Source organism: Penicillium verhagenii, assembly GCF_028828195.1.
Source record: "Penicillium verhagenii strain IBT 33310 chromosome Unknown utg000005l_segment0_segment0, whole genome shotgun sequence".
NCBI lineage: Eukaryota > Fungi > Ascomycota > Eurotiomycetes > Eurotiales > Aspergillaceae > Penicillium > Penicillium verhagenii.
The window spans coordinates 2,203,106-2,220,483 of NW_026643169.1; the positions used below are offsets into that span (position 1 = coordinate 2,203,106).

The window sequence follows — 17,378 nt, forward strand, 5'->3', positions numbered from 1 at the left end:
TCACAGCAAGGGGGGGGGAAGGGTGGGTAGAAAAGAGTGTATAAAGAACAATTGCTATGAAACTCTTGGCATGACGGGGTTGCCTGGAGCGCTCTTGAATTGAACTGGGGAGACAAGAGGGAAAGAGGAAGTCGGGGGATTTTCAGTGATTCAAATTACGGAGTATACCAGGGCACGAGCCAATGGCCAATCAGTGGCGTGGGATTTCTGGTTTGTCATGATTGGTGCTAAACCCCAACTTTTCGTGGATTTTTATTTTTAATTGAAACTCGGGAACCAATCAAAGTCTCGGGAATCTTCCCACTTTTTCCAATAGGCCGCTCATGAGCATCATGTTCAGCTGCATACCGGTGGCAGGTGGGTTCACGACAATTCGCTTAATCTCGGATATCATGAGGTCGGCTAGAATTGCCATTTCACTTGGGCTTGCTGTGCCGCTTTCTTCAGCACTTCAGCTTCAGCCGGACCAGTTGGAAGAGTTGGAATTCAAATTATACACCATAGTAGAGTTCAGTCAGCCCCGCTGATCTCCGGGTGGCGGCTCTGACATGCAGCAGTTTGCAGGACTAGTATCCGTTCGGGAAGCCCGATGCACAGTGCAGAATAAGGTAAGTACCAGGGTCACATCTCCAAGAGCAATACCGTCTCGTACTATCCCCACTAGTAGTACTCTCGAAGTCCAAGTTCAAATAACATTGATCTGATGTGATGCTCGCTAGCAAATGCCCGGGAAAAAAAAAACTGTATATGCAATTTGTCTATAGATATCATCACGCTAGCTAGATACAAAGATATAGACATGGTCGTTGTCTCATAGATTCATCGTCACCGTCATGCTATTGCTGTGAACCAGCAGACACGGCGGCAAATCTTGCCATAGTACCTCTAAATCACTCAAGTATGAGGCACTGTCCTGTTCACGGAGAGATGTTCCCTCCACTGGTGATGGTAAAGTCGTAAAAATAACTGCCGTCTCACTGCTTTGCTGAACCATCAACTCATTGAGAATAAGATGCTGTGCTCGGCTAGGAAGATCGTTGAAGGATAGCGGAACTGACGCAGAACCGGGAAACCCGGACGCGGTTTGGCCGCTCTGTGCGCTGGGGGAGGTAATAGATGGACGCCGTGCGTAGATGGAGTCAAGCTTTGCGAAGCGAGGAGGTGATGCGTTCTGCGCGAACATTATTGACGGGCCGGCTTCCTCCGCTCCGACATTGACCTTGGCTTCTGGAATTGGGGAACAGCTGAACCGGTTGCTGGATGCAGAGCGGCTGATACCAGGACGGTTTGGAGCGGGTGATTTGCTTTTCGGGGATGCGTTCTCGTCGGTGATTATTGAAGGGATTGCCATAGCGGATGCAAAGTCCTGTCCTACAGGACGAGTTGATGGACTGACACCAGAGCTCTGGACATCGTCACTCTTGGAACGGACAAGCAACTGGGAAGAGTTATTCCGACTGCTAGCCACATCTTCATGGCGGACCTCATCGTCAATCTCAGGGTCGCTGATGTACGCATCCAAATCGCTGTCATCGCTGCTTTCAGTGCTCGATGTATCCCCATCGTAATCAACAAAGGCATCCAATAAACGATGGGTTTGCATTCCAAGGTTGACCCCTCCCAATGCCCTAAAACTGGACACGGAACGTCTGCGTCCGTTAGATTGGATCAGTCTCCTTAGTCCGGTTACCTGTTGGAATGGCCGGCTCCTGCTATCGATGCTCGAAGGTAGTTGCCAGGTGGCTGCTCTCTCCAGCCGCATCTCATCATTGACTGCATCTACCGCCTGGCTTTCTGAATGGTTGCGAGCTCGCAAGACCCCCTGCCACCATTCCTCGTCCTGGAGAGCAGAATCAACATGGCTTTGACCATCTGCCACCTCTGGAGTAGTGTCTCCATTGACGATTATGCGGTACGCCTTCAGGTCTCCACAGGCAAGCCAGAAGACAAGAACTTCGGCTTCGATTCGCAGCTTATCAAGAAGAGCCTCGACCCGGCCTCTTTCATCCTCCACGTCTGTTTCATACTCGACAAACACCGCTACCCGCAATCGATATGTCTTCTTCCATGATGGAACAGTGTTGAGAATACAACCCAATTGCAGAATCAGTGTGTAGGTGTCAAAGTTGGTTGTCAACACATTTTGCTTGCTTTGAGTATCGGCCCCGAGCTCCGCTGACATCTGGATAGGCCAGAGATCGATATATTTCTTTGTATGGCGACCTTTAGGATCCGGCAGCTCCAAGTCTTCGAATCCCTTTGCCACTGCAACATTGATCCGGAGTTTAAACAAAAGATCCTCAAGAACTGTCACGTAACCCTGGTTACTCATGGGCTTGACTGGAATTCCGGATTCGTCTGGTACATCTCGTCTGGAGCCAAAGGCTGACGAGCGTCGTCTCGATTTGGTGTTACTGCTCAATGATAACGTCTCCACCAAAGACTGATCCTCTCGAAATTGATCAATGACGACGATATTCGGTCGCATGCCACCAAGTCCTGAGTTAAGAACAATGTTTCGCATACCCCATTCTGCGGTAGGGGCAATGGCAATGTTGACAAAAGCCTTGATCTTGGAGTATTCGACAATCTTCGTCCATATGGTTTGCTGTCGACGGGCCTCCGGAACAGCTGTTGAGAAGTCTTCGGTAACAATGACATGACCTAAGACAAATAATGCACCTTTTTTCAGAGAGTTGCAGAAGGAGACCATCTTGTATTGTTGATCAAGGTCGCTCACAAATAACAGAATCTGTGGCCGCCAAAATTTGACGTGTTCCTGGCGTAGACGCAAAAGATATTTGCGCACCTGATGATAGATCAAACTCTGGCTGACGTCTCCCCAGGGCTTGGGCGGCGATGTGTAGTGGATCAGCAGGAATAGGATGAACAGGATACTGACGCAGCCGGTGGCATATAAACCATCCACAAAGTACATGCTGACGCCGCTTACCAGCGTTCCCGTTGCAGCTGTTTGCCAGTTAAAGTAATGAAAAGATGGCCTGAAATTAGGCGCAGATCCAATCTTCAGCAGGAAACAGGCCAGATTAGTGACTAGAAAAGTCATCAAGTATACCATGGTCACAAAAGAGGCGATGCGATTGATGTCGAACAACATCGTAATCTGTGCGAAGATGAAGGTCACAATGATTGCATAGATAGGCTCGTCATTCTTCTTTGTACCCTGACCAAATATTTTGATACCGGGAACGAGACTATCTCGAGCAATCGCCTGGAGAAGCTTGGCTGATCCAGTGACACCCATTAGTGCGGAGAAGAAGCTAGTGGCAAACTCCCCCATTAGGATGATGGTATCGGAATAATTGACCTGTAATGTGGTGAGACAAGATTGGAAAAAAGATACAGCATAGTACAACTTACGACCTGGATTACGTTCACATTGTTATAGAAGGACTGCCTTGTAATGGAGGCAGCCATTGAAAGGATCACCAGTGTGTATGTGAAAAATGTCAGACCCAAGCCAGCCAAGGTACCCTTGGGGATTGCTTTGCTTGGGTTCTTGAGGTCACCCGACATACTCGCTCCCCTGGTAAATGGTCAGCGAGCGGAACTCCTCCATGGCAGGGCTTAGTACTTACGCAAAGATACCCGCTGTTGCGGGGAACAAAATGCCAAAGAGATCCTGAAAGTTTTCTCTCCCTTTTATCTGACTTCCTGCAGCACCTCTAGTAAGGTTTGGTTTGAGATTTCCAACAAGGGTCTGCAAGCTCAACCCAGTAAACTCCACGCCTTCTCGGATGAATGGCTTCATGAAAATGGCGGATATCGGGATGCTGAAAGTTGCCACAAGGAGAATGATTAACAGGCCATTGCTAGCTCTCGCGAAGAGAGAGCTACCTGCAAAGCAAATTGCAGTACAGACAACCAATATAATCGTCCCCCAGAGATATGACCACCAAAAGCCCTCCTGGAGGAAATTTGCCCAGTTGCCGGATACACTACCAAAGTTTTGGTAGAAACAGTCGACCAAGCCGACCGCATTCATACCGGTGTTGAAGACGTAGCCCATGTAGAACACTATCCCAATGGACCCACCAAATTCAGGGCCGAGGGATCGGGAGATCAAATAGTAGGCACCTCCGCCTCGAACAGTACCGTTTGTTGCGATGGCAGACAGAGACATCGTTGTTACCAAGTTGATTGTGTACGACACGGCAAGAAGTCCTTGTCTTGGTCAGCTGTGGCCATAGTATTGAAACTGGGGATAACTTACCTAGTATTCCCAGCAACCCTGCTTGGCCCAAGACAAACCCAAAGCGCAAGAACATCAAAATACTAAGTACATTGAGCGTCACAGGAACAAATACCCCAGAGAATGTGCCAAGCTTCTTTGCCTCCTCAGTCGTCGATCGAGAACGATGTCCATTCCTTTCCTTCTTATCGGCACTGGCATCGCGCAGAGGAGCTGCAGAGAGGGGCATATGAGGAGACTCTGCTTCTCCGCTGGTGTCCTGTGTATTTCCATTGTCTTTTTTCCCGGCCCACCAGCTTCCCAGGCCTTGAAATGGGCTTGCAGACCATGGTTGTTGATTAATCTCAGGCTCCGTGATGTTCGATTCCTGTTGGCGGGGTGAAACAGCCGGTATCAGGGACAGAAACCCAGCACCAGCAGAGGAGTCCGGCTCATTTGGGTCGAGACGTGAGACATCTTCTTCGGCTGTTCGAGTTGAGAAATTCGGGCGTCGGCGAGACATTGCGGGTGTGAAATGTCCCCGGGTTCAGCTGTCAAACGCAACGGTGCAACTGCGCTAGGAGCATAAGGGACAAATGAACACCCACACTCCTAGAGGGTATGTCAAGAACAAAAGGCGAAATAAAATCAAAAAGCAAAGTGAGCAAGCAGTCTTCTATAATCGAGGTAAAAAAGAAGCAGAATCACCACCTGCGTCACTGCGCGTCTAATCCAATAGATGGGATGACGTGAAGAAAGGGGACAAACAGTGCAAAGACCACCGCACCCGCACTTGGAGACGATCGGCCTCCTTCGCCTCTTTCCACCAACCACGATAACTCACTTTCACGCTCTCCCAGTAGATGCACGGCCCTGGATTACTTGATAACTAGCAGGCCCCTTTTCCCTCATGCCCATTTCTTTTTCCATACCTGTCCCCGGATCCTGATCAGGAGGAACAAACATTCAATATGACAGATAACGGCGAGAGTTCCTCGCTGAACCCAGCGAGGGCAATGCCAATTTCAGCATCGTCAATTCGATCATCATCTCCTGCTCCGGATGGAACCATTCGGCAGGCCTCGATGGCCCGGTTGGCATCACCTATTCCCTCTCCGTCTTTAGGCACCTCGTTGTCATCTCGACAAGGTATCCCAGGCAGTCGACCAATTATTACCAACAACACCAATCTCACCTCCGAACACAATTTCCGAGCTGTCAACGATCTTTCCTCGCTTCCAGGGCCGGGTCACTCGATGCTTGCATCTCAACTGCAGGAGAGTCTTGGTCGCTCGCCCCCGAATTTTGGCACCCCCTCTCGAGTAGCTGGATCGCCTGTCATACACTCGGCCCTCGAAAACCGACCTATAGCTTCGCAATATGGATCCTTTGACACTAGAAATGGTATCGACTCCCCGGCTCCTAATGAGGATCCAGAGGTGGTGAAAAGACATTTGGTTGAGACCGGGTCGGAGCTTGGAACTAGCATGGGTGAAGACCATTTCTCAAGTCTGCAGCTGCAGGGAGGCGACATGACTCGAGAGGTCTATCGGTGGGCAGAAGATGCTGACTCCGATAACCGATTTGCACGCAGCAAGAGTTTCAGCGTCAGCCGACCAGCTCCATCGGCAGAGACCGAGGATATCCACACAATTCTTGTGCCAGGAGGATTCCGACGAGACTATCTGCGAAGGACTGCGGGAAGCCCACACCGTGGAAGTGTGCAAGGGTCTAACTCTGGGGCACCACCTCAGCATCAGCTCCCCACTTCCAGCTTCTTGGAATTCTTGACGATGTACGGTCACTTCGCAGGAGAGGAGCTGGAGGAGGACGATGAGGTCTTGGGTCCAGATGAGTACTTCTCTTCTGGTACTTGGGATGAACCAGATGATGGCAGAGAGTCTGGAGAAGACGCCGCCTTGCTTCAGGGTGACCACGCAGGCCGTAAGAAACGGAAGCACAAGGCGCGCGCACCTCCCGGTACTACAACTGTTACTGGTGCCGTCATGTTGTTGCTCAAGTCCTTTGTCGGTACAGGCATTCTTTTCTTACCCCGCGCTTTCTTGAACGGAGGCTTGCTGTTTAGTAGCATGGTTCTTCTCGGAGTTTCACTACTCAGCTACTATGCCTTTATCTTACTGGTTAATACCCGCATGAAGATCGATGGTTCTTTTGGTGATATCGGCGGCATTTTGTATGGAAAGCACATGAGACGTATCATCCTTGGATCTATTGTTCTCAGTCAGCTTGGTTTCGTGGCCGCATACATTGTATTCGTGTCACAAAACCTGCAGGCATTTGTGCAGGCTGTGAGCAACTGCACCTCCTTCGTTGATCTTAAGTACTTGATCCTCTTGCAACTGGTTATTTTCCTGCCCCTTTCCTTGATCCGCGACATCAGCAAGCTTGGTTTCACTGCACTTATTGCCGATGCATTCATTCTACTGGGCTTGCTGTACATTTACTATTACGATGCCAGCACTCTCATCGGCAATGGGGGTATCTCAGATGTTGTGGCTTTCAACCCCGCAACCTGGTCCATGTTTATTGGAACTGCAATCTTCACTTATGAAGGAATTGGGCTCATCATCCCAATTCAGGAGTCAATGAGAGAGCCCCACCGGTTCCCAGGAGTCCTAGCTGGTGTCATGGTCGTCATTACTCTCATCTTCCTTTCTGCAGGAGCTTTGAGTTATGCGGCTTACGGATCCGCCACCAAGACTGTCATTTTGCTTAACTTGCCTCAAGATGACAAGTTTGTCAATGTGGTACAGCTGCTTTACTCGCTCGCCATCTTGCTGAGTACTCCTCTACAGCTCTTCCCTGCCATTCGTATCATGGAGAACGAACTCTTCACTCGCAGTGGCAAATATAACCCGTATATCAAGTGGAAGAAGAATGCCTTCCGCTTCTTCTTGGTGATTCTATGCGCCTTTGTCGGTTGGGTCGGAGCCGACGATCTGGACAAGTTCGTTTCGCTTGTCGGCAGCTTTGCGTGTGTACCTTTGATCTACGTTTACCCTGTAAGTTTTTTTTCGGTTACTGTCCTGCCATTGTTTTCGGATCTGAAGACTAATTTTCAAATTTCCGATATAGCCCCTTCTTCACCTGCGCGCCTGTGCCCGTTCTCGGCGCCAGGTTTTTGCCGACATCGCCCTTACTGTTCTAGGTGTCATTGGTTGTATCTACACGACATCGCTGACTATCCAAAACTGGATTGGTGCCCAGGTTCCCCAAAGCCCTGGCTATTGCGATTCTAAGTAATTGGCTTTTGCTGATGTTGGTATTGTTCAATAATTTCCTTTGGCCGTTTCAACACTAGATGGCATAGCATTGTTTATGCTTCTTTCTCGCATGAGCCGCGAGCAGACATGATTCACGGTATTTGATTTTCATTTCGGCGATCTATTCGGGGGCTTTATGGGTTGCATGGGCTCCTGTACAAATATCTCTTGCCTTCTAAATGCCTCAAAGCGAATTCTTCTGATTTTCATTCCAATGAATGCCTTATTGCATCCATTTTTATACATACGTCAATAAAAAGTTCTGGACGAAATGATTCAATTTAGTAGTCTATGTACAGTGACCAGACAAGCACATTGCACCTTTTGAACGAAGTCAGTGCACTTGCCAGCCAAACCCCCCTATCAGATATTTGTCTCTATAATCCTCTCCTTAAGAAACCGCACTAAATACCTCCCATCCTCCTCTTCTAGTAATTTTCTAACTTCAGTCACTCAAGATAAGGCAGAAGCTTGCACAAATACAGAATCGAGGTACAATGCAGCATACCAAGGTAAAAGACGAGCGAGCCAAACAAATATCAACTAAGGATGAAGATTTTAAGCGGAACCGCCCTCAGCAACAATGCTGCCCTGCTTGGCCTTCTCAGCAAGCTGAGCTTCTCGGCCTCCCCAGCTAAAACAATTAAACCATGTCAGTATTGTCAACAATCAATTTGGTAGTAGATGCACATGGACGTATATCCATGCCGACATCCACCATATGTTTATCGGTGTCACGTACTTCCAGTAAGCCAGATACCGGTATCCCTGGGTAGTCTGGGCGCCGAAGTTGGTCAAATGGCAGGCGAAGAGCAGGTAGTTCTTGGGGGTGATGGCGAGGGAGTAGCGCATGAAGGTGACAGCGTAAACAATAAGGGCGCCAGTCATGGTACCGGAGATACTGCGCAGGGTAACGGTATTAGTCACAGTCTTTATCTCTAACACGGATATCCCAAGGTGAAGGATATGAAACCAGCTTCCGATTGAAACGGAACTAGTCTGGGAATAATGCATCGGTTATATCGGACGTACATCTCAGGATCCTTCTGGGTATCCATCACAGCGGCGAAGGGGATACCGAAGTTGGAGACGGGGCCCCAGAAGTCTGCGATAAAGCATCGTCATTAGCAAACTACTTCCAGGAACAAAGTTGCGGCTTATTTTGTTGCCGCCCGCATTGTGCTTCCGTCTGGGGTTTTATTCGGATATTTCCGATTCACTTGGGACAAGCTGATCTCTTGCGTTCTGACTTCCAAGGTGCAGTATCATAGCTAGCCGATCTCGGTCCCGGAAGCACGGCGGGAAACTCGGGGGAAGAATTGGGGCTCGAGAAACGTACGGGTGGAGCAGACATAATCCGCAACCTTGTTGGAGCGGATCTTGGCGTTGATTGCCTTAATGAAAGCGGCCATGGCGACGAATGCAAGTGACAATCGAGGGTAAGGGCGCGGTGAGTTGTGGTTGGGGATCTTGCGGGTGTGGAATTGACTTGACCGGGGTCGGCCGTTGGTCACGTGTGGGTGTCGGATATCAAGCGGCTTATTTCCGTTAACTCTAGGGTTGGTTAAATTGCGTTTTTTTATAGAAAAACTAGTAGGTTTTTTTATTTGACTAACTCACGTGGGCATAGAATTAGCGGATATGAAAAATTGAAGAAGTACGTTGTAGAAAATCTATTCGATGCCATCATGCAGGTGAGCTTCTTTCTACCGTCGGGAATCCAAATGCATACTCGGAAATTCAAAAATGAGACCATGTACTACAACAGTTATTTCGAACACATTCTAAAGCTAGTAGTCATCGCAGAATACATATATGAAACCATATTTTATCGTGTTTTTTGGAAAAGAGGGTTCATGGATTGGAGTAGGTACTGAATACAATCTTCAGAGGTATTTCTCTTCTCCCGATGTCCATCCCGTACCTGCATGCGCCGCGACGAAAGAATTCACTGATGGTTTGAGGTCGTATGCCGGGTACTGTGCCGCCTTATAGTAGTTGCCTCGAATCATGTGTAGTTGGACAATTCAAAACTGAAAAAGCTTTTGAACGTATAGATCCACCTGAGTCTGTCATGCACATGCACTGTAGATATATATAGCCTTGATGAGAATATGTAGCTGTCAAACAGAGTCTTTGGATAACTGTACATATGTTCATCGCCTGGCGAGCGTCTCCGTCTGGCTATGGTCGAAGTTCAACCAGTAATCACGTCCACGAACTGCTGCGAACAGATGCTTGCCAGTGCACACGGCGTATACCACTTGTGTGGAGAGGACAGTAGCTGGGGGCGGGATTGTTCAAGTGTATTTGTACACCGTTGCTGTCGGCATTCCCCGTGAAAATTGGGTACGTATCCGTGACGCTTACCAGAGTCTTTCCTTCGCCGCTCCATATCTGGGGGACGTAGCTCGTAGTCCAGACAGGGCGTTGTATGCGGTCGAATTTGGCAGCCAATTGTCGAGATTTGTGTAAGTGAATACAGCGAGATGGTAACGAGTCCTTGGATATTGTATGCTTGGATTCTTCTTAACATTCTTTCGAAGAAAAAAGCAAAGCCAGGCAGACCTTAGGTGTGCGCCGTGCTAGCTTTTCTCGTGTTGGGTGCAGTGGCCCCGAGGTCTAGCACAACAAGCTCTTCACAGTCTTAAAGAGCATCCAGAGGTTCTCGAACCGCTATCTGCATAACTGATTAGCGAAATATACAGAGCGGAGTAAATGGATATCATACCTGTTAGTTCGGACAAAGAAAACGAACTGGGATAAGAAGATAGGGAGAATTGGTATCAGCAGAAAGGGAAGGGAAAGGAAGAAAGGTAAGACGGACAAGTCAGGAAAGGTAGAGGAACTCTGAAGTGTAAGGACAATAAGATCAGGACATTATCTAGGCGCGATATCAAGAAACATGAGTGGTTTAACCCATATGCTTATTTGAGCCGTGACATTCGACCCAAAAAACCGAGTGAGAGGTCCCGGACTCTGAGATGAGCACATATTATTGGTTCGAGGTCGGCACCTACCTGAAGAGATACCTACTAGAAATATTGCAATTCACGAACATGCACATGTGAACATTCAAGGCCAAAGCAAGCAAGAGGAAACAGATATGGAGGTACAATCTTCTTTTGAAGGTTAGGAACAATAGATTATGGGCTGATGTAGCCGATTTGCGTGCTATTTCCTTGGACATAGGTCTGGTTCGCTCCTAGCCCTGAGCCGCGCCTACAACTTTCCAGGCGAAAACAAGCCGCCAATTTTAACAGTGGAATCTTCCTTCGATGTACACCTAAATCATCTGCCGCCAAAGCCTGGAGGGGGGTATCCTCGTCCCTGGCCCGGGGGCTGGAATCCGGGAGGAGGTTGGAAAGCACCCGCTATATGAATACGTTAGCAGGAGACAAAAAAAGAAAAACCGATATTGATAAGACTCAAACTTACGAGGAGCACCAGGGGGAACGAAACCAGGAGGGGGAGCGAATCCAGCTAAAGAAGTGAATAAATCAGTATCCATGAGTGTGATCAGGGTATTATTCCAGAGAACTTACGAGGTCCGCCTGGGGGTCCTCCGCGACCAGCGAATCCAGGAGGAGGCGCACCGGGGAAACCACCGGGAGGGAAACCACCGAAGCCACCGGGGGGAGGTGGGCCACCGACACCAGCAGCAGGACCACCGAGTCCAATGGGCAGGCCACGACCAGCGGGCTTGCTGACACCAGGACCGGCAGCGAGAGTGGCAGCGGCACCAATACCGGGGCCAGTGTTACCGAGACGAGCAGAGGGATCGGCAGGAGGGGGTCCGTCGACGGAGCAGGAAACAACCTGGGCACCGCGCACGATAGTCAGACCGAGGGTTCGTTTCTCCTCCGCTTCGACCTGTGGGGTGGCAGTGGAGCCAGCGGCGGGCTTTGACTTCCGCTTGATGCGACGGAATTCTTCTGTGTCGGCGAGAACAAGGTTCATGTGCTGTGAGAGAGAAAAACGCAATGATGTCAGTACATGCCAGGAATATACGCTGGTAGAGATATAAGTCGTACCTTATCGAAGGCCAGCATCTGGCCGGTCATTTGGCGACCATCGTTGAGCGTAACTCTCATCCGGTAGTTGATCTGGGAGACTTGTCAGAGGAGCCAATTGGAGTATGGTTGTATCTTTTCAGTCGAACTTACGAGGTTGGCCTAGACAAAAGAAGTTAGCGACTGTCATTCGGTGCATATAGCATAGTCCGGTATTGCACAGAAGAATTGGAGAGACTTACCATCTTGCCCTTGTTGTTGGCGGCCATTATGAACTGTAAAGTGCACGAATGCAACTCAAAGGACTCAAAAAATTTGCAAGAGAGACAGTTGGACTATTCTCTTGGTAAGTAGATCGAGCGAGCGAGGCGCGTGATCCGTCGAGAAAGCTTAGCTCTTGATAACTGCGCAAGGTCACTTCACCGAGTCGCGACGTTATGTAATTTCACGTGTTGGTGCCTGTGGATTCAGGCTGTAACGTCATACAGCACAGCACACCTAAACCAACTTCCTGGAATCCCTTGAAAGGGTCTAGACGATTGGATTTAATCTTCAATTCTGTTCCAGCTTGACTTTTGTCTTTAGATAAAGACACAATGGGTCAGCTCATCTGACTTGCACTAGCAGGCAAACTACATACTACCGATGTGCCAAGTCCTCCCGACACAAGACCCTGATTCTTACATTATTACTATTCTCGAGCACATTTGTAAGTATTTCAGTTGTATCATTTTTCTTCTTTGCCTAGTTCCTGTTTTGGCACCTTCGTTAAGGTCCTAGAATATGCGAGGTCATAGTAGTGTACTGCTAAGTATACGTACGAACACACCGCCTTGACATAATTGTGATTAGATCAGCATTTCAATTAGGCATATCATGTGACTCTGAACTTTAACTCTTTTAAGTTGCTAGGTCATGTGACTACAGGGCTCGCTTCCGACTTCCCGTGACCTAGATCCCGTGATTGCGGAGCCCACACAAACCGCTTTTGTGCTTTTCGCAAGTTCTCCATCTCGTCGACAACCACCCTCACGCCTACCCACACACCAGTCGCCATGGTATGTTAACACCACAACCACTATTCCCAATCGCACAACACACATTCTAACAGAAATGCAGTCGGACGGAAAGGACAAGAGCGCGAACCCCATGCGCGAGCTGCGCATCCAGAAGCTCGTGCTGAACATCTCTGTCGGCGAGTCTGGTGATAGACTTACCCGTGCCGCCAAGGTGCTGGAGCAGCTGAGTGGTCAGACCCCCGTCTACAGCAAGGCCCGTTACACCGTCCGTACCTTCGGTATCCGTCGTAACGAGAAGATCTCCGTCCACGTCACCGTCCGTGGCCCCAAGGCTGAGGAGATTCTCGAGCGTGGCCTCAAGGTCAAGGAGTACGAGCTCCGCAAGCGCAACTTCTCCGAGACCGGTAACTTCGGATTCGGTATCTCCGAGCACATCGACTTGGGTATCAAGTACGACCCCGGTATCGGTATCTACGGAATGGACTTCTACTGCTGCATGTGAGTGACAGGAAACCCGGATTAAAAAACGACAAGGTTAGAGATGACAAAGGAGCATTATTGACAATTCTTTTTTCTTTCCAATTAGGACCCGCCCCGGTGAGCGTGTTGCCAAGCGTCGCCGCTGCAAGTCCTCCATCGGTGTCAACCACAAGATCAACGCCACCGAGACCATGAAGTGGTTCAAGAACCGCTTCGACGGTATCATCCGGTAAACGCCTCATGGAAAGTTGGGTGATTGAAATCTTGTGATTTACGATTCTCCCTCCCGAAAAGAAAACAAAAAACTCGGCCCAGGATGAGAATCAACCCGGCCGGGCTCCTGATCTCTGCGTCGGATATGGTGTTCTGAACCCTTTTATTTTTTTTCTATCACGGCAACCAGGATAGGCGTGTTAGAGACATGAATTCACTACATTTGCACAAAGCACATTCCCTTTTCACAATGAAGGCTACACGAAAGGTGTTGAACTCCGCATAACCATTGTCGAAAAGACGTTGGTTGATACTGGACTTCGGTCCAGTATCACCATGACTCGCTTGACTTGGGTTCGCCCTGTCAAAGAGTCGGTCTCTATCTCCGGGATTTGTCCTAGGAGATGAGTACCACCTTGGCCTATCTTGTCCGTTACTGTCTACACCTGGTGTGCTTTCTTTGCGTAGCAGTAGTCTCCGTAATCTGTAATCGTACGTAGACTGAGATACCCATCTTTTATCTCCTCGACCAGCCCACCAAATTCAACCCCACTCGAAATTGCAGATATCCCACCAGGGAAACTACTATACCAAACGCAGCCACCCCAAGCATCCACAATCAATGGACAGCCTCCAGCGCCAGTTCAACACGGGCTCTAGGGTCATCAAGATCTATTATTAGATCTTACTAGTATTTCCCGGGGTATAGATGGCCAAGAGAGGATCCGCCATAGTTGACTTAGGTCAAAAATCCACTGCGATTCCACAAAATCACAAAACGATAAGGGGAGATCTAGCTGACGAGAACCATCTACGTTCATAAAATGTTCTCGAAATGAATCACAATGGCATAAGCATAATAAAATAACTACATCAAAATGGGGATGAGTCGATGACCAATGAAAATCCCTCCAAGTAAACTTGAAAGTACTCATACTCCGTAATCCTGCCAGACCAGTCCGAAAATCTCACACAACACAGTTAGACAACACGCGAGCGGGAAAGAAAACCAAAAGCTTCCGTAACTTCCACGCTGAGGAAATCACCTCACGTATGAGAGAAAAGGAGGCTATACCGGCGCACAACTTCGTTTGTTGTAAAGTCCGGCCTAAACACCCAGTCTGCCTTGCATTGATTCCTGAGCTTTGAGTCGGACCGATGCTCAGACGAGAGATAATGGGAGTATGAGAGGGGGAGAGAAAAGAGAGAATGAGAGTTGGTAGCGAGCTACCGGGTGCAGAATACGGGCGTAGAACGCCGTATACTGCAGGAGTGCTGCGAAGTCCCCAGAGGTGAGAGCCCGAAGAAATCGCAACAGTAGATGTGAGGGGGTTTGCGGCCGTAGCGGCCACCCTTCCATCAGCCCCCACGCCTAGTGGCAGAGGGCGATGGGCTCTGGGCTCTTATGCCTGCCGCAGGAGCAGGTGAGCTTCGCATCATCATGGTGGTACTGTCTGTGGTACCAGTCAAAGTCGCCGTAGGTTGACCAAAGGGCCAGCCAGCGGTGAAGAGTTGTTTGTTGGTCACGGCGGGAAGTCGAGCTCTGGGGCAGTTTTGACCTTGTATTCAGGGCACCACTCAAGGCATCTGACCTGTATATGACTTGATTCTTTTGTGAGAATATGCGCGAGAAATATCGTTTTGCGTTTTGCGTTTTGCGTTTTGCGTATTGCATGTTTCGTATCGCTTGTTGCGCGATTTGCGACAGAACGCAAAAAAATGAGGTCTTATGAGGATATGCGCGAGAATAATTTCGTTTTGCGTTTTGGCGAAGATAGAGTCGGGTGGACCGATAGAATCAACTCCAAAGTAAAGCTCTCGGAACTTTTCCAGGTCGCCCCGTGAGCTTGGGTCCATTGCATATGACCGCAGACTGCCAAGGGCTGCAAATGCTCGCCTGACCATGCCATTGTCTGGGCGTTCAAAGACCAAGCAATCCCGCTAGAAGTAACGGCGACGTTTATGACGATCAGGAAAGCGCTCTTCAAACCTAGAATTGCGAGGTTCATCATCGTCCTCAGCCCAAGGGTTTCGCTCCTCAAGCTCCCTTATGTCTCTTTCGACCAATGCCCCCTTTTGGATCAGAGTACGTTCGATGCGGCGACGATCATACTTCAGTCGCTCTTCTATGACTGACATAGCCTTGTACGCCTCCATTAATGGTTTTATATCCCCGCGATTTGCGGCGGTATATACCTTGTGATCATCAAGCGGGGATTTATACCAAGTGTCGGGATAATCAGGACCCGCGGAAGTACGAACAGTTCGCGAGGATGATGCAAAAATAGGTTGGAAGGGGGTGGTCATGGAATTATCAGTGGTAGGACGCGGCGAAAGAAACGGTAGCGGATTGTTCGAAGACGTTCCGAGGTCATCAGCAATTGCAACGAAATATGCATTTCCGGAAGTCAAATTTGGTGATGCATTACTTGAGGAAGACACCTTGATACGAGCAGCTTCCGATGAGACTGGGGTTTCTGTGGCAGATACCTCAAGGTGAGCAGGGCCTGCTGGGGAAAGTGCGACATCTATCTCCATGGTAGTTCTTCTTGGAAATTGATTATTTGATTCAAGGCGAGCAGCAACTTCCGAGGAAGGTCCAGGAGAACCAGGTGTCCAATCATATGAGGAAGACTCTGCAGAAGCAGAAGCTGCTTCGGAATCAGCCTCAGATGCGCCCTCGTAATCTTCAAGGCGAGGATCATCCGACTGAATCCGTGAAAGCCGAGCCAATATTTCCCGGGGCAAAGCTCCATAAGTCCGGAAAGAACAAGACTTCATTCTGCTGAGGTATGCGCATGATGCGCAAGCCCCCTCCCATAACAGCTTATTGGACTTCGTAATGACAACCACACAAGTAGCAAAGGGACCTGTTAATTTTTGACAGCAGTCGCATGGAGAGCCCACTTCGATTCCAACTTGGTAGGCGAGAGCAGCCAGTTTGTTTGCGTAGGTTCGAACCTTCATCTTCTCGGTGGAGCGCCATTTGACATCTCGAACGGGCACCTCATCTAATAGAGCGCATGCGAAAGGAGTTGAAAAATCGTCCAGTCTGGGGTTTCCATATTCATTAAGGCCCAATGACCTTGCTGTATCTGGTGACAGATGTCGACGTCCGAAATTCTGCTGGAACGAAGCTGGGTCGAAGATGTTAGTGCATGATCTGGTTGCATTCCGTCCATGAAGCCAAGGGGAAGGACGTGAAACTCACACATGGCAACGCAGAGATGCTGAGGTAAAGATAAGTGGAAAACACGTGCAAGGATCAGGAAGCGTACTAGTAGTAGAGAGTTAAATGTGCTCACATGTGCAGGCTTCTTTGTTCATAGTACCAGGCTGAACCGTACATAAATAGAGCGATCAATCAATTGTAGCAGGCTTGGCGATTCGCATCTTTTAAATCAACATCGAACATATGTATATACTATGGTCTTTACACCACCAGCCCCTGTTCATCCTCAAGCTGCTACTATATGGTCTTCTTCTCGAGGCAAGAACCTGAACTGTACAAACCTGCCCTCCTTTATAATTCGTTCCTGTCAAACTCAATTAATCAAGATTGATGGAAACCAATGAGCTCACAGAAGTGCAACTTCCTGCGTAGGCAAGACCATATACCAAGCTTAGAATCAACCTGAAACATGATCGCCCCACTAGTGCATTTTAGTACAACTAGTACTATGTACATTTGAAAAAGTGCGGGGTTACTCGGTACTTCTGGTATGGAGAACATGACACTGTACTGAGTAAATACTAGTAGAGATTTGGTACGCACAAGTTGATTGGCATCGCTACTTTCCACTGCTTTCCAGCTTTCCCCGCATTCTTGGTTACGTCAAGCTGCAGCCCCACGCTGACGGCCCATCTAATGCGCACTCTGACTCGCCAGATGCCCCGGAAATGATTCATGTGCATTTCAGTGGTGGGATTGAGAGGAGCTTGATCCAGACCTGCCTCTGGCCGACTCTCTTTGTCTTTTACCAATAATGGCGTGGTTTCACAGTGATCGCCTGACCAAGTCTGGGGTTATTTACCGTATTCCCACTTCTAGAGCAGGGGAAAGCTACTGCTGCTACATACCACATACGGTACTAGTAGTCATTCAAATGGTAGTTACTAGTAGCATTCAAAAAATAACTGATAGATCGGTCATCCCCATATTTAAGTCGCTTTCATC

General features: G+C 48.8%; 7 protein-coding genes across 7 annotated transcripts; 2 read left to right on the top strand and 5 right to left on the bottom strand.

Moving 5' to 3' along the window:
* Positions 1 to 811: 811 nt before the first annotated feature.
* N7466_004354 (putative cation chloride cotransporter) lies at positions 812 to 4,715 on the bottom strand (the record flags this gene model as incomplete). Its single annotated transcript, XM_057163751.1, has 4 exons — positions 812 to 3,328; positions 3,382 to 3,547; positions 3,600 to 4,185; positions 4,235 to 4,715. The coding sequence occupies 4 exons, from the start codon at positions 4,713 to 4,715 to the stop codon at positions 812 to 814; spliced, it is 3,750 nt and encodes a 1,249-aa protein (XP_057022432.1).
* A 448-nt stretch (positions 4,716 to 5,163) lies between these two features.
* On the top strand, positions 5,164 to 7,456 carry N7466_004355 (putative amino acid transporter; the record flags this gene model as incomplete). The annotated part of the gene is made up of 2 exons (XM_057163752.1): positions 5,164 to 7,215; positions 7,289 to 7,456. The coding sequence occupies 2 exons, from the start codon at positions 5,164 to 5,166 to the stop codon at positions 7,454 to 7,456; spliced, it is 2,220 nt and encodes a 739-aa protein (XP_057022433.1).
* Positions 7,457 to 8,034: 578 nt separating this feature from the next.
* Positions 8,035 to 8,888, bottom strand: N7466_004356 (pyruvate transporter MPC1; the record flags this gene model as incomplete). The annotated part of the gene is made up of 4 exons (XM_057163753.1): positions 8,035 to 8,110; positions 8,219 to 8,377; positions 8,509 to 8,581; positions 8,816 to 8,888. The coding sequence occupies 4 exons, from the start codon at positions 8,886 to 8,888 to the stop codon at positions 8,035 to 8,037; spliced, it is 381 nt and encodes a 126-aa protein (XP_057022434.1).
* Positions 8,889 to 10,995: 2,107 nt separating this feature from the next.
* N7466_004357 (small nuclear ribonucleoprotein-associated protein) lies at positions 10,996 to 11,758 on the bottom strand (the record flags this gene model as incomplete). The annotated part of the gene is made up of 4 exons (XM_057163754.1): positions 10,996 to 11,439; positions 11,511 to 11,582; positions 11,643 to 11,651; positions 11,732 to 11,758. The coding sequence occupies 4 exons, from the start codon at positions 11,756 to 11,758 to the stop codon at positions 10,996 to 10,998; spliced, it is 552 nt and encodes a 183-aa protein (XP_057022435.1).
* Positions 11,759 to 12,544: 786 nt separating this feature from the next.
* N7466_004358 (60S ribosomal protein uL5) lies at positions 12,545 to 13,221 on the top strand (the record flags this gene model as incomplete). The annotated part of the gene is made up of 3 exons (XM_057163755.1): positions 12,545 to 12,547; positions 12,609 to 13,006; positions 13,095 to 13,221. The coding sequence occupies 3 exons, from the start codon at positions 12,545 to 12,547 to the stop codon at positions 13,219 to 13,221; spliced, it is 528 nt and encodes a 175-aa protein (XP_057022436.1).
* Positions 13,222 to 14,573: 1,352 nt separating this feature from the next.
* On the bottom strand, positions 14,574 to 14,876 carry N7466_004359 (uncharacterized protein; the record flags this gene model as incomplete). Its single annotated transcript, XM_057163756.1, has 1 exon — positions 14,574 to 14,876. One exon carries the CDS (start codon positions 14,874 to 14,876, stop codon positions 14,574 to 14,576), a length of 303 nt encoding a protein of 100 aa, XP_057022437.1.
* Positions 14,877 to 15,142: 266 nt separating this feature from the next.
* N7466_004360 (DUF3716 domain-containing protein) lies at positions 15,143 to 16,416 on the bottom strand (the record flags this gene model as incomplete). Its single annotated transcript, XM_057163757.1, has 2 exons — positions 15,143 to 16,338; positions 16,413 to 16,416. The coding sequence occupies 2 exons, from the start codon at positions 16,414 to 16,416 to the stop codon at positions 15,143 to 15,145; spliced, it is 1,200 nt and encodes a 399-aa protein (XP_057022438.1).
* Between the last annotated feature and the right edge of the window lie 962 nt (positions 16,417 to 17,378).